The sequence below is a fragment of the Mesoplodon densirostris genome, chromosome 1 (assembly GCF_025265405.1).
Source record: "Mesoplodon densirostris isolate mMesDen1 chromosome 1, mMesDen1 primary haplotype, whole genome shotgun sequence".
In the NCBI taxonomy this organism is placed as follows: domain Eukaryota; kingdom Metazoa; phylum Chordata; class Mammalia; order Artiodactyla; family Ziphiidae; genus Mesoplodon; species Mesoplodon densirostris.
Window position 1 is genome coordinate 223446176 of NC_082661.1, and position 15732 is coordinate 223461907.

At 41.3% G+C, this 15732-nt stretch overlaps 1 protein-coding gene across 1 annotated transcript in view; it reads right to left on the reverse strand.

The window, feature by feature from the left end:
* Positions 1 to 15732, reverse strand: part of MANBA (mannosidase beta) — a 129337-nt gene that overhangs the window by 8777 nt on the left and 104828 nt on the right. The window contains exon 14 of the mRNA XM_060115533.1: positions 6896 to 7040. Coding sequence (XP_059971516.1) covers positions 6896 to 7040 — 145 coding nt within the window. The remainder of the gene's footprint in view (positions 1 to 6895; positions 7041 to 15732) is intronic.

The window sequence follows — 15732 nt, forward strand, 5'->3', positions numbered from 1 at the left end:
ACTTGCAGCCAAAAAAACAAAACATAAAACAGAAGCAATATTGTGGCAAATTCCATAAAGAGTTTAAAAAAAAAACAATAATCATGGTGAGGATGGGGGAGTAAAAACGTAGGGTTGTTAAAATGTGTTTGAAATTAAGAGATCAGAGACTTAAAATAATCATATATATTATACTACATTACATTATATTATATATAGATTGCTATCTATAAGCCTCATGGTAACCACAAACCAAAAATCTACAATAGATAAACACCAAAAAAGAGAAGGGAATCCAAACATAACTAAAGATAGTCATCAAATCAAAAGGGGAGAGAAGAAGACAGGAACAAAAAAAGAACTACAAAAAACAACCCCCAAACAATTAACAAAATGGGAGTATATACCTATCAATAATTAAATGTAAATAGACTAAATGCTCCAGTCAAAAGGTATAGAGTGGCCGAATGGATATTAAAAACAAGACCCATACATATGCTACCTATAAGAGACTCATTTTGGATCTAAAGATACACACAGACCGAAAGTGAGGGGATGAAAAAAGGTACTCCATGCAAATGTAAATCAAAAGAAGTTGGGATAGCACTATTTATATCAGACAAAATAGACTTTAAAACAATGACTGTTACAAGAGACAAAGAAGGACATTACATAATGACCAAGGGATCAATCTTATATAACAATTGTAAATAGATATGCACCCAACATAGAAGTGCTATATACATAAAGCAAATATTAACAGACACAAAGGGAGAAATTGACAGTAACACAGTAAGAGTAGGGGAATTTAATACCCTACATATATCAATGGACAGATTATCAAGACAGAAAATCAATAAGGAAACACTGGCCTTTAGTGACACATTAGACCAAATGGACTTGATAGATATTTAGAACATTCCATCCAAAGCAGCAGAATACACATTTGATTCAAGTGTAAATGGAACATTTTCTAGCACAGATCACATGATATGCCACAAAACAAGATTCAATAAATTTAAGAAAATTGAAATCATATCAAGCACCTTTTCCAACCACAACCCTATGAGACTAAAAATCAAGCACAAGAAAAAAACTGCAAAAAACACAAAGATGTGGAGGCTAAATAATATGTTACTAAACAACCAACTGGTCACCAAAGACAAAGAAGAATCAAAAAATACTTGGAAACAAATGAAAACAAAAACACAATGATCCAAAAATCTACTGGAGGCAGCAAAAGCTACCTCAGAAAACAAGAAAAATTGCAAATAAACAACCTAACCCTACGCCTAAAGGAACTTAGAAAAAGAACAGCAAACAAAACCCAAAGTTGGTAGAAGGAAGGAAATAATAAAGATCAGAGCAGACATAAACAAAATAGAGACTTAGAAAAAATAGAAAAGATCACTGAAAACAAGAGCTGGGTCTTTGAAAAGATAACAAAGCTGATAAAACTTTAGCCAGACTTATCACAAAAGAAAGAGAGAGGGCTCAAATCAATAAAATCAAAAATGAAACAAGAGACAATACAACTAATACCAAAGAAGTACAAAGAATCGTAAGAGACTACTATGAACAACTACACACCAACAAATTGGACAAGCTAGAAGAAATGGATAAATTCCTAGAAACATATAACCGTCCAAGGCTGAATCAAGAAGAAATAAAAAATCGTGTTTTTTATTTCAGACCAATTACTAGTAAGGAGACCGAATCAGTAATCAAAAACCTCCCAAAAGGGCTTCCCTGGTGGTGCAGTGGTTAAGAATCCACCTGCCAATTCAGGGGACACAGGTTCGAGCCCTGGTCCGGGAAGATCCACATGCCGTGAAGCAACTAAGCCCATGGGCCACAACTACTGAGCCTGTGTTCTAGAGCTCGTGAGCCACAACTACTGAACCCGCGTGCCACAACTACTGAAGCCCATGCACCTAGAGCCCATGCTCCACGACAAGAGAAGCCACTGCAATGAGAAGCCTGCGCACCTCAACAAAAAGTAGCTCCCGCTTGCCACAACTAGAGAAAACCCGCGCGCAGTCAAGGAAAAAAAAAACCTCCCAAAAAACAAAAGTCCAGGACCAGACGGCTTCACTGATAAATTCTACCAAACATTCAAAGAAAAATTAATACCAATCCTTCTCAAACTCTTCCAGAAAATGGAAGAGGAAGGAAGCTTCTGAACTCATTCCATGTGGCCAGCATCAACCTGATTCCAAAACCAGGCAAAAACCATATGATCATCTCAATGAATGCAGAAATAGCCTTTGACAAAATTCAACACCCATTTATGTTTTACCATAAATGGATGGGTATGGAGGGAACATACCTCAACATAATAAAGGCCATATATGATAAGCCCACAGCTCACATCATACTCAACAGTGAAAAGCTGAAAGCACTTCCTCTAAGATCAGGAACAAGACAAAGATGCCCACTCTCCCAGTTTTATTCAACATAGTATTGGAAGTCGTAACCACAGCAATCAGACAAAAAAAAAGAAATAAAAAGAATACAAATTGGAAAGGAAGAAGGAAAACTGTCACTGTTGGCAGATGACATGATACTATACTTAGAAAATCCTCCTGCAGTATAAAAAAACAAACAAAAACAACTAATACTAAATTTTCTTTGGGTTATTTGTATGGAAATATGTTAATATAAATGTTTCAGACATTACATGAAAAAAAAAAAAAAAAGAAGGAAAATCCTAAAGACAGCACCAAAATCTACTAGAGCTCATCAATGAATTTGGTAAAGTCAAAGGGCACAGAATTAATATACAGAAATTTGTTGCATTTCTATACACTAACAACAAAGTATAAGAGAGGAATTAAGTATACAATCCCATTTACCATCACATCAAAAAGAATAAAATACCTAGGAATAAATCTAACTAAGGAGGGAAAATACCTGTACATGGAAAATTATAAGACACTGATGAAAGAAACTGGAGACAACACAAACGGAAAGAGATACTGTGTTCATAGATAGGACTAACGTTGTTAGAATGACCACACTACTCCAGGCAATCTACAGATTCAGTGCAATCCATATCAAAATACTAATGGCATATTCCACAGAACTAGAACAAATCATTCTAAAATTTGTATGGAAACACAAAAGACCCCAAACAGTGAAAACAATCTTCAGAAAGAAGAATAGTGCTATAGGTATCATGCTTCCAGACTTCAGACTATACTACAAAGCTAGTCATCAAAACAGTACAGTACTGGCACAAAAACAGACACATATATCAATAGAACAGAATAGTGAGCCCAGAAATAAACCCACACACTTATGGTCAATTACTCTACGACAAAGGAGGCAAGAATATACAGTGGAGAAAAGACACACTCTTCAATGAATGGTACTGGGAAAACTGGACAGCTACATGTAAAAGAATGAAATTAGAACATTTTCTCACACCAGTTACAAACAATAAACTCAAACTGGATTAAGGACCTAAATGTAAGACCAGAAACCATAAACTTCCTGGAGGAAAACATAGGCAGGATACTCTGACATCAATTGTAGCAATATTGTTTTGGTTCTGTCTCCTAAGGCAAAGGAAACAAAAGCAAAAATAAACAAATGGATCTAATTAATCTTAAAAGCTTCTGCATAGCAAAAGAAACCACAAACACAATGAAAAGACAGCCTACTGATTGGGAGAAAATATTTGCAAATGATACGACCGATAAGGGGTTAATATACAAAAATATATAAACAGCTCATACAACTCAATATAGAAAAAACAAACAACCCAATCAAAAAATGGGGAGGAGACCTGAATAGACATTTTTCGAAATAAGACATACAGATGGCCAACAGGCATATGAAAAGATGCTCAACATTGTTGATCATCAGGGATGCAAATCAAAACCACAATGAGGTCAGAAAGACTATAATCAAAACGACCACAAAGAATAAATGTTGGCAAGGATGTGGAGAAAAAGGGAACCCTCCTACAGTGTTGGTGGTAATGTAAATTGATGCGGCCACTATGGAAAACAGGATGGAGGTGCCTCAAAAAAAACTAAAAATAGAACTATAAGACCTGGCCATTCCACTCCTGGGTATATATCCAAAGAAAATAAAAACATGAATTCGAAAAGATACATGCACCCCAATGTTCACTGCAGCATTATTTACAAGAGCAAAGATGTGGAAGCAACCTAAGTGTCCATCAACAGATGAATGGATAAAGAAGATGTGGTATATATATATATATATGCAATGGAATATTACTTGCCCATAAAAGTATGAAATTTTGCCATTTGCAACACATGGATGGACCTGGGGGGTATTATGCTTAGTGAAATAAGTCAGACAGAGAAAGACAAATACTCTATATGTTATCATTTATATGTGTAATCTAAAAAATGAAACAAATGGATGAATATAACAGAACAGAAACAGACTCACAGATATAGAGAACAAACTATTGGTTACTCGTGGGGAGAAGGAAGGAGCAAAGTGCAACACAGGGACAGCAGATTAAGAAGTACAAACGACTATGTATAAAATAAATAAGCTACAAGGCTATACTGTAGAGCACAGGGAATATAGCCAATATTCTATAATAACTTTCAATGGAGTATAATCTATAAAATTTTGAGGGCTTCCCTGGCCCAGTGGTTGAGAGTCCGCCTGCCAGTGCAGGGGACATGGGTTCGTGCCCCGGTCCGGGAAGATCCCACATGCCGCGGAGCGGCCGGGCCCGTGAGCCATGGCCGCTGAGCCTGCACGTCCGGAGCCTGTGCTCCGTAACGGGAGAGGCCACAACAGCGAGAGGCCCGCGTACCGCAAAAAAAAAAAAAAAAATTTTTGAATCACTATATTGTACGCCTGAAACTAATATTGTAGATCAACTATACCTCAATAAAAATAGATAAATAATAAATTAAATATTTTTTTAAAAAAATAAACTTACTTAGAACTCAAAGTCTCCATTTCCCATAGGCACAAAATCCTCTGAGTGAAACAAAGCAACCACAATCACAAATATGGCTGGTAAGTTCAGACTGGAGGGGAACATCCAAACGCATGACAATTAATGACAATTCCTCAAATACAATTAGAAGCTATCAAGAACCTGCAGAATCCTGTGCCCTGTTGGCACCTCCAGTATGCTAAACCCACAAACTAAAAAATATTTCAACATGCCTCTATTTCAGAAAGAAGATCCTTCTCCACAAAACACTGCATCACCGGACAGCTTCAGAGAGAGGTATACAGTGAGAGGGAGAGAGAGTAAGATGAGGAAAAGTGGGTGGGAGAGAGGGGGAGAGAGGATGGGGGAGCACTTCCCGAATTCACCAGTGCAAGCTGTTGAGATGAAGGAACACGGTTTTGAGGTTCAGGCTAGAACTAATTTCTTTAGGTTTTGCAGAAGTTCAACTCTCCAGCACTTCAATTCCAACTCTTAGTATTGCCCCATAAAAATAACAATGAGAGGGGAAGGGCGAAGAGGCCTTTCCAATTAGATCTATGAAATGAACTGGAACTTATATTTGGAAAGTTTTCTGATAAATGGAAAATGGCTTGGACCCGAGATAACTTACATACTCTCACGTGCGGCATCCATTACAGGAGAAAGGCTTCAAATGCGTGGTTGCAGCAATCAAGGCCACAAACAAAAGACATTCAAGAGGACAGCAGTTGAAGCAAAAGGTCTCAGTGATGCACACCTTAGTTACTAAACGGTGACACCCCCAGGAGACGGTGACCCTCTCCTCGAATGCATTGTCCTGCCAGAGTTTAGAAGGCAGACAAATTCTTACTCTGCCGTCATACTCTTAAATCCTTTCTGAAGAACAGAGGGTCATTTAAGGGAAGAGTTACAAAGCCTGGGCTCTCCCATTTCTTGAACCGAACTCAGCTTCAGAAGACCACCACCTCATCCGCAGACAGGAAGCAGGGTCAGGCTCCAAGTGTCTCTGAACAATATCTCTTTCTCCAGTTCAAGCGTCCCAGAAAGGCTACTCCCCTAGCATCTACCCCCTGATTCTCATTCAATACCCTTTTCTCTGGTTGGTGTAGATAAAGAGTTTGATCAGGGAAACCTGATCAAGGCTGCAGTTCCCTGCAGGAGGTAATGAGCATTATTCAAAGCATGTGGGGAAGGAACTCTGTGATCTGCATTCTCAGCTTGTTTAAGAGCCTCACCCAGCAAAATGGCCTTCTTACTTTATGGCCTTGCCTCATTTTTGACCCAAAACTTTCGTTTATATCATTAACTGAACTTGGCTTCAAATCACCTCTAGTGAAGGCCAACATTCATTATTACACCTTAATTTTTTTTAATGCACCAAACTGGATGAAATCATTCAAACTGCAAGTACAATGTCAGCCATCTCACCTGTTCCTCGTTGAACAGACAGGTTCACCTGATAAACCTTCTTAACTTGGATTTCTCACTCAATTCCCTTTCCCCCAAGAGATCAACAGGGCAAAAGAAAGATGACCTGATGGACTTGAAGGGGAGTCAGCAAAGGGACATTTTAACACTCAGCTGGGCCAAACTTTCCTGTGGTTGGATTCTCCTAAACAGAAGAAGGTGTGCTTATGTCAATCTCCTTTTGCCCTGGAAAGTCCTCTTAAGTAAATTCAAAATTCTAAGCAACAATCAGAAGACACATGGCTGAGATCTTCATGCACGAATCTTTCCCTTCCTTCGCCTGCTTTTGCGACTGCACAGCTCAGAACTCATAGTGAGGCTGCCTCTAAGGCTCCTGGAAAGACCGTGAAGGTGGGAGAGGAGGCCGCAGCTCCGAGACCAGCAGCTGGACAGCCTCCTCTCCCTGGAGTCCTGCTTGGATTCATCTGACCCCTCCAGCTCTGTGCTCTCTCAGTGCCTCTCCCCACAGGTATGGCTTTCTCTCACTCACACAAAGAATGCTGAAACACTTACCCAGAGAAGACCAGGAAGGAGCCTGCCAGATGTCATTCAACTGCCAATAAAGTGCTCCCATGGTGTGCCCTTCTCCATCCACTATCTCGCTGCGACTGCGGCGGTAGAATTCAGTTTCTGTTTTGACACACTGGGCTTGCATCACCTGATTCAGGGGAAAACATTACAACACAGGTGTTTTTCAAATGAACTTATCTGCAAAACAGAAATACACTCACAGATATAGAGAACAGACTTGTGGTTGCCAAGGGGCAGGGGGAGGGTTGAACTGGGAGTTTGGGACTAGCAGATGCAAACTACTATATATAGAATAAACAACAAGGCCCTACTGTATAGCACAGGGAACTATATTCTGTATCCTGTAATAAACCATAATGGAAAATATGAAAAAGAATATATATATATGTATAACTGAATCATGTTGCTGTACACCAGAAACTTACAACGTTGTAAATCAACTACACTTCAACCTTAAAAAAAAGATTATTCAAAAAAAGAGAAGCTTAGTCCATTGCAAGATTTTTAAAAAACACAGGTGTTTTTGCTTGAGGTAGGCTGTCTAGATCTGAGAAAATTATAGGCTTGAATAAATTTGGGAACTTAATTACCATTATATACACCATCATTATAGTAGATCTGGAACCAACCCCTTAGTATGAGAAGCTGTTGTCTATAACAGCTGGGTTTGGGGGGAAGCTTGGTATTGGGCTTAACAATGGGTAATCAGGTAATCGTGGAAATAGGATGGTGTAAAAGGTTCTTTGCCAACGACAGTGGAGGCAATGGAAAACAAAGACAAATGCTATATGTAGTCAAACACTAAGTTTTGGGCAGTGATGGGTTTTACTAACACATTCGTGGCTATTAAGAAAATAGTTTATTAGAAAAAAATTCTATAGAAAAAGAACTATATTATGACTCTGATATTGTCAAATCCCTAACCCCTTTCTTCTAGTCAAGGAATTGTTTTTATATCATGCCTTTTGATACTGTAAAACTTCTTATGAATGCAATTCCTTCGTTATAGCAGAACAGATGGTAAACTGCAACAAACAGACAAGTACATTTAGTTCTTATTTAAGAGGCATGAAAAAACTTCATGCAAGACCCTTAATTACTGTCATCATCATTGAAAAACCAGTCTCCTTTATTGCTGCTGTTACTGACACTGTGGGTCTCGCATCTCTTAGCTTGGAGCTGTAGTTAGGAGAGGCTCCTGAATAAGAGGTCACTGAGCTCATTAGGAGAGGTCACCAAGGAGAACCTGGAGAGACAGTCAGAGCTGCAAGGATTCCCCAGTCAGAGAAAAGGACGGCCTTAGAGTAGGGTCTGGATTTTCACAGAGGAGGAAAAAGAGGGATGCATATATGGCCACTAGAAGACTAAGTTCAGAGGCCTTCCTAAAAAGCTAGAAAAGCTCCAGTGAAGCCAGACCTTTAGATCGAGGAGAGCTGGCCAGTGAGGAAGTCACAGATGAAGTTACAACTTACATGAAGCAGAGCTGTCAAACTCCAGAAGGGTAAAGCGAGAAGAAATCATGGCCGCTCAATAAAAATTCAATAAATACCTACAGTGTGTGCTGCATGCTGGTAACGGTAAGCCCCGCTCCCAGGAAAAACAGACAGCCCTCCCTTGTGGAGCGTATTGGCTTGTGTAGAAGACAGACCTTAACCAAAGAATCACACAAATATATGGAAACTTTAAACAGTAATGAGGGCTAAGAAAGAGAGGTGTGTGAGGTTAGGAGCCTGGATAGGAGGGGAAATGGGTCTAGCTGAGGAGGGGGATTGGCCTCGAAGTACAGGAAAGAGGAGAGAGGGCAGAACCCTGCAGCCAGAGAGGACACGTGTGGTGAGAGGAGAATGCACAGCAAAGAACTGAAAGAAGGCCGAGGCAGCCTGAACTCAGAGAGCCATCAGCAATGGTAGCAAGACTGGTGGGATGCAGGGGCCAGACCTGGGAAGGGTTGGGATGCGTCCTAAAGGCAACTGGAGTCACAGAAAGCTTTTAAGCTAAAGGGTGAAGTGACCAGACTTGCATTTGCAACAGGCGCCTCTGACCGCTGAAAGGAGTCAGGGGACTAGACGGCATTCAGGGAGACCATTTAGAAATCTATGATAATCTTCTAGGCAAGAAGTGATGTTACCTGTGAGCAGGTAAAGAAATGCCCTTTCTTGGGCTTCCCTGCTGGCGCAGTGGTTGAGAGTCCGCCTGCCGATGCAGGGGACGTGGGTTCGTGCCCCGGTCTGGGAGGATCCCACGTGCCTCGGAGCGGCTGGGCCCGTGAGCCATGGCCGCTGAGCCTGCGCGTCCGGAGCCTGTGCTCCGCAACGGGAGAGGCCACAGCAGTGAGAGGCCCGCGTACCGCAAAAAAAAAAAAGCCCTTTCCATTCAGGAACCAGACCACTGGGAGCACAGCAGTGATAACAGGCAAACAACACTCTAAAGAAAGTAAGAATCTCACAAACAGAGTGGTAAGGGTGCCAGCTCAAAATGACCACAGGATACTCTCTGAATATATTAGTCTAGCACTAAGTCAAGGAATGAAATACGAAAAATAGGCCTAAGAACTATGATCTGTAACAGTCAAGTTAATCTGCAATTATGAGATAGGCTGGGACCTGGGATCCTTTACCAGAGTGCTTGCACCTGGACAAACAGCTCCGCAAGCAACAGAATGCAAAGAAACTATACAGGACTAAAACTAGCTGCACACACGCACAGTGGGAGCAAATTATGAACAATCAGATACAAAAAGGCCACAAACCAACTGCCATTTCTGAGGTGTCGGAAGCAAAAGCAGGGTACTGCGCATGACCCCTGCACACAGCACCACCGAGGGGTGCACAGACCACCTAAACTACGCCTCCCAGACAACCCACCAGTCCACCTCCAGCCTCACCCCCTTTTAAGGAGCCAGGGAACCAACGGCACCTGTTACTTGTTTTCGCTCCCTCACGCTGCAGCACGAGTCCTGATAAAATCTTGCCTGAAATTCTCCTCTGGCCTCTTATCAATTTCTACTGACTAAGAGTCCAAGGACCCGGGTGAGTAACAATTAGACTCAGGATCTCTAACCAAGTTCTTTCTAAAAATACCAATCTCATCTGAACTAAAGAAGAAAGAGATTTATCTACTTCTAGGCCTGGATAGCTAGGCACAGAGAAATCAAGTCCCTTGATTAAGCGTTCACAGGTTTGTCGAGTTATTGTAGAAAATCAGTGTTGTGGAGCGATTTCTAGAAAGTTCAGTGAAGATAAAGCAGCCAAATGAAATTTTAGTAGAAACAGATCTGAGGGCAGCACCAATTATCAATGCATGCCCACTAGAGATTTAACCTCACATCAGCATGGAAAGTAACCTTTGTATTTGTTTTTAAAAGTTGATAATATCTGAACTTATTTAAATCACCTGAGCCCCCAAATAACGTCCCCACCAACCAAGCTAAAATTGGCCCATGGGCACAAAATCAAGCCAGCCACAGTCCCTGCCCTGCAGCACACACACCCGAGGCACTGAACAACAAGAAGTCTCTGTTCTCATCCTGAGATTCCTGAAAAATCGGCTAAGGCTTTATGGACTGTGTGTAAAGGGATCACAGGAGGAAAAGATGAGGAAGCCCTCATCACACCAATAAGGAACACACGGGGAGAGGCATTCTGATCCCCAGACACCCCAGAGGTGCTAGCCCAGCCCTGACAGGCCAAGCACGGGCATCAAATGGCCACCACCATGGACACCACTTTGGGTGTTGGCCGACAATTCTGGAACTTCCAGGATCTGAAGTATCTCCAAAACCTGGGCCATTCCTGATACACCAAGGAAGCCAAAGGACCTGCAATATTCTGCTTTGGGACTTGGTTCAGCGTGGACTCACGAGTAGAATGGAGGGAGGGGCGTCACTCAAGAAGTTTGGGGGCTTCCCTGGTGGTGCAGTGGTTGAGAGTCCGCCTGCCAATGCAGGGGACGCGGGTTCGTGCCCCGGTCCGGGAAGAACCCACATGCCGCGGAGCGGCTGGGCCCGTGAGCCATGGCCGCTGAGCCTGCGCGTCTGGAGCCTGTGCTCCACAACGGGAGAGGCCACAGCAGTGAGAGGCCCGTGTACCACAAAAAAAAAAAAAAAAAGAAGTTTGGGACTGTAATCCGTTTCCTTGGATCCAGATTTATAAACAGGGTGAATAGGAGAAAAGTAAAAATCAGAATTTTGAGGTAGGGAACAAAACATCAGTGTATGCCAGAGTAGGAAATTAAGTCATCTCTTTCGGGCAAAAATAAAAACTTCTAGGGGGGCCTCCCTGGTGGCGCAGTGGTTAAGAGTCCGCCTGCCGATGCAGGGGATATGGGTTCGTGCCCCGGTCTGGGAGGATCCCATATGTCGCGGAGCGGCTGGGCCCGTGAGCCATGGCCGCTGGGCCTGCGCGTCCGGAGCCTGTGCTCCGCAACGGGAGAGGCCACAACAGTAAGAGGCCCGCATACCGCAAAAAGAAAAAAAAAAAAAACAAAAACAGAAACTTCTAGGACAAAGCCATATCTATTGAAACAGTCATGCTTGTGCTTAGTTGGATCTAATCCAAAGGACAATTAGATATTTTACTGATGGGTTTGGTAGAGGTGACCTGCATTTTCTTCATGGTGAACTTAAGCTTCTTTTCAGGGGGAAAAAGTCTGATGAGTGGCAAATTTTTTACAACGCTCCAAATTCCTTCCTGATCTTTGTTAACACATACTGTAACTTATATACATTCATAATTTTGTATTCTACTCTCACTTAATTTTCACATGTGTACATTTCCATGTGATGCCCTGGCATTTTCTATATATCTCTGTGCTCTGAATGATTCCATAGTTATACCATAGTTTGATGAATCATTCTCCAATAATTATTCGGCATTTGAATGGTTTGCAGATTTTTTCTTTAAATACAAGAGCAAAGAACATTTTATGTCCAAATTAATTTCTTTGCCTCTTCTGTTGTCTCTTTTGATAATAATATATGACACATTTTAAAGTCCTTGTTGCACATTGCTATATTATGTTCCAGTCAAGAGACTGCCATAAACTGCTAGCCTCCAGGCAGAACTCAGCCCCACGCAGGTTTTAATTGGCTCACAGAGCGGGTGCTTTTTGTTTCTTCTTGTTGTTGTCTAATGTCTTAAGTCAGGGCCTGTATGCTCCATTTTGCCACAATCCCCAATATTCAGACTCTCATCCATTTAAATTACCCGCCTGGCCCCTACAAACATTTGAGTTTTCAGTCCCTGAACTATTTCAATTCTCAGAACTACCTGCAAAAAATATTTATTTCTGTATATCTATTCTAACAATTTCCTAGCTGTAATTTTTTTTTTTTTTTTGTGGTACCCGGGCCTCTCACTGTTGTGGCCTCTCCCATTGCGGAGCACAGGCTCCGGACGCGCAGGCCCAGCCGCTCCATGGCATGTGGGATCTTCCCGGACCGGGGCACGAACCCGTGTCCCCTGCATCGGCAGGCGGACTCTCAACCACTGCACCACCAGGCAAGCCCTCCTAGCTGTAATTTGCCTTTTCTGGTTTAATAGGTAAACATTAGCAATCCTTTTAAACTTAAAAAAATTTTTAAGGCAAGCAGGACTCCTAAGCCTTGCGAGGAATGAAAGGAAAAGGGCACTAGACAAGCTCTAACTAGTAGCCTATCACACCTGAGTTTAGTGTGAAAGTGATAACCAAGGCTCTTCAGTGCTCCGGGTTCTGGCACGTGCACCATGCAGTACCCTCCACAGGCAGATGGTGCCACGCCTATAACATGGATCTGGGTTTATCCAAACCAGTGGGTGCCAGTTAGGGCTCATGAATGACACCTTTGTTCATAAACATGCAGAAGGCCATTGCCCACTGTCCATCTTAAAGGGAAAATGTACAATCCTACTTCCCTGGGGAAAAAAAATCTCTGCAACTGCCTCTTTCCCCTTAAAAACTGTACCTGTATTTATATATTCTTGCATCTTTTCCTAAAGAAAGCAATCTTTATATATGAGAAGGATAAATGCTTAGTCATTTCCTAGGTTACTCAGTCCCACTGTTAGCAGACAAATCTTATTTTAGTTCAAAAATATGCCTATTTTCAGCAGCTTGCTTGATTACACTTACGAAATCAGTCTCCTTAGAGAAACACGGTATGGGAAAAAGAAATTGGACCAGGACACCAAGACCTAGGTTCCAATTCTAGCTCTGCCACTGTGATGAAGGCTGCTGTCTACAGAAACCCATTCTCCCCTTCCTCCAGAGTGATGGAGTTGTAGCTGGGCTACATGCTCAGAACCACACCCTCTACCCTTGGAACTAGGAGAAGCCATGTGATAAGTTCTCCTGATACGATGGTATTTATATACTTTATTTACTTAAAATTATCCTGACAATAAGGATCTTCCAATAAAGCCATTTTTTAACTGGATATAATCCATACTATACAATTCACTCTTTCACAGTTTATAATTCATTAGTTTTTAGTATAGTCACAGGTTGTGCAACTCTCACCACTACCGCATTCCAGAATATTTTCATCATCACCCTCTAAAATCTCTACTGGTTCATCTGATCCTGCTCACTCTCCTCTCTCCTCTGCTTCTGGAAGCCACTCATCTACATTCTGTCTCTATGGATTTGCCTATTCCGGACATTTCACATAAGTGGAATAATACAATATATAGCCTTTTGTGACTGGCTTCCTTCAGTTAGCCTGAAGTTTTCAAGGTTCACCCACGGTGTAGTATGTACCAGTATTTCAAACCTTTTTATTCTGCTGAATACTATTTCATTGTATGGATATGCCACATTTTGTTTATCCACTTATTGGCTGATAAACATTTGGATTGTTTTAACTTTTTGGCTATTATGAACATTTATACACAACTTTTTGTGTGAACATGTTTTCAATTTTCTTGGATATATACCTAAGAGTAGAATTTCTGTGTCCTATGGTAACTGTTTAACTTTTTAAGAAACTGACAAACTTTTCCACAGTAGCTGTACCATTTTACATTCCCACCAGCAACATTTGAGGTTTCTAATTTCTCCACATCCTAACTGTGATGGTTAACTTTATGTGTGAACTTGACTGGGTTAAGGGATGCCTACACAGCTGGTGAACACTGTTTCTGGGTGTGTCTGTGAGGATGTTTTTGGTGATTCAATAGACTGAGTAAACAAGGTCCGTCCTCACCAGAGTGTGAGCGTCATCCAGTTGGTTGATGGCCTGAATCAAACAAAAGGGTAGAGGAAGGGTGAATTCTCTCTCTCTTCTTGAGCTGGGACACAGCTTCTTTTACCCTCTGACACTGGAGCTCCTGGTTCTTGGGCCCTGGAACTCTGGGACTTACACCAATGGCCCCTCAGTTCTCAGGCCTCAAGACTCAAACTGAATTATACCACCAGCTTTCCTGCTTCTCCTTCCTGCAGATGGCAGACTGTAGGATTTCTCGGCCTCTGTAATCATTTGAGCCAATTCCTATAACACCTTTCCTCTTTTATATGTCTACATATATCATATTGGTTCTGTTTCTCTGGAGAATTCTGATCAATACACTTACCAATACTTGTTATTTTCTTTTTTTTTTTTTAATTCTAGATATCCTAGTGGACATGAGTGGTATCTCATGTGGTTTTGATTTGCATTTCCCTAGTGACTAATAATGTGCATCCTTTCATGTACCTATTGGTCATTTTCTTTGGAGAAATGTCTCTTCAAATCTTTTGCCCATTTGTAAATTAGGTTGTCTTTATTATTGAGTTGTAAGAGTTCTTAATATATTCTGGACATTACATCCTTATTAGACATATGACTTGCAAATTTTTTCTCCCATCCTGTGGATTATCTTTTCAGTTTTGTGATAGTGTCCTTTGACACACACAAGTTTTTAATTTTGATGACGTCCAATTTATTTTTTTCTTCGGTTGCTTGTGCTTTGGTGTCATATCTAAGAAACTGTTACCTAATCAAAATTCACAAAGATTTACACCTATGTTTTCTTCTAAGAGTTTCATACATTTGGATCTTTAATCCATTTTAATTTTTGTATACAGTGTGAGGTAGAGGTCCAAATTCATTCTCTGACATGTGTATATTCAGTTATTCTAGCACCATTTGTTCAAAGCACTATTCTTTCTCCATTTTATTGTCTTGGCACCCTTGTAGAAAATCAATTGACCATAGATGTATGTGTTTATTTCTGACTCTCAAGTCTTTTTAATCAATCTGTATGTCTGTCCTTATGCCAGTACCACACTGCCTTGATTACTATAGTTCGTAGTAAGTTTTAAAAGCAGGAAGTGTTGGGGGCTTCCCCGGTGGCACAGTGGTTGAGAGTCTGCCTGCTAATGCAGGGGACATGGGTTCCAGCCCTGGCCTGGGAGGATCCCACATGCCGCGGAGCAACTAAGCCCGTGAGCCACAACTACTGAGCCTGCGTGTCTGGAGCCTGTGCTCCGCAACAAGAGAGGCCGCCATAGTGAGAGGCCCGTGCACTGCAATGAAGAGTGGCCCCCGCTTGCCACAACTAGAAAAAGCCCTTGCACAGAAACAAAGACGCAACACAGCAAAAATAAATTAATTAATTAATAAACTACCCCCAACACCTAAAAAAAAAAAAAAAAAAAGCAGGAAGTGTTTTAAACTTGTTCTTCTTTTTCAAGATTGTTTTGACTATTCTTAGTGCCTTGCATTTCTATATAAATTTTAGGATCACTTTGCCCATTTCTACAAAGGCGGTAGTAGGAATTTTGATAGGAGTTGTGTTGAATCTGTAGATCAATTTGGGGAGTTCTGCCATCTGCCATCTGACACATTATTAAGTCTTCTAATC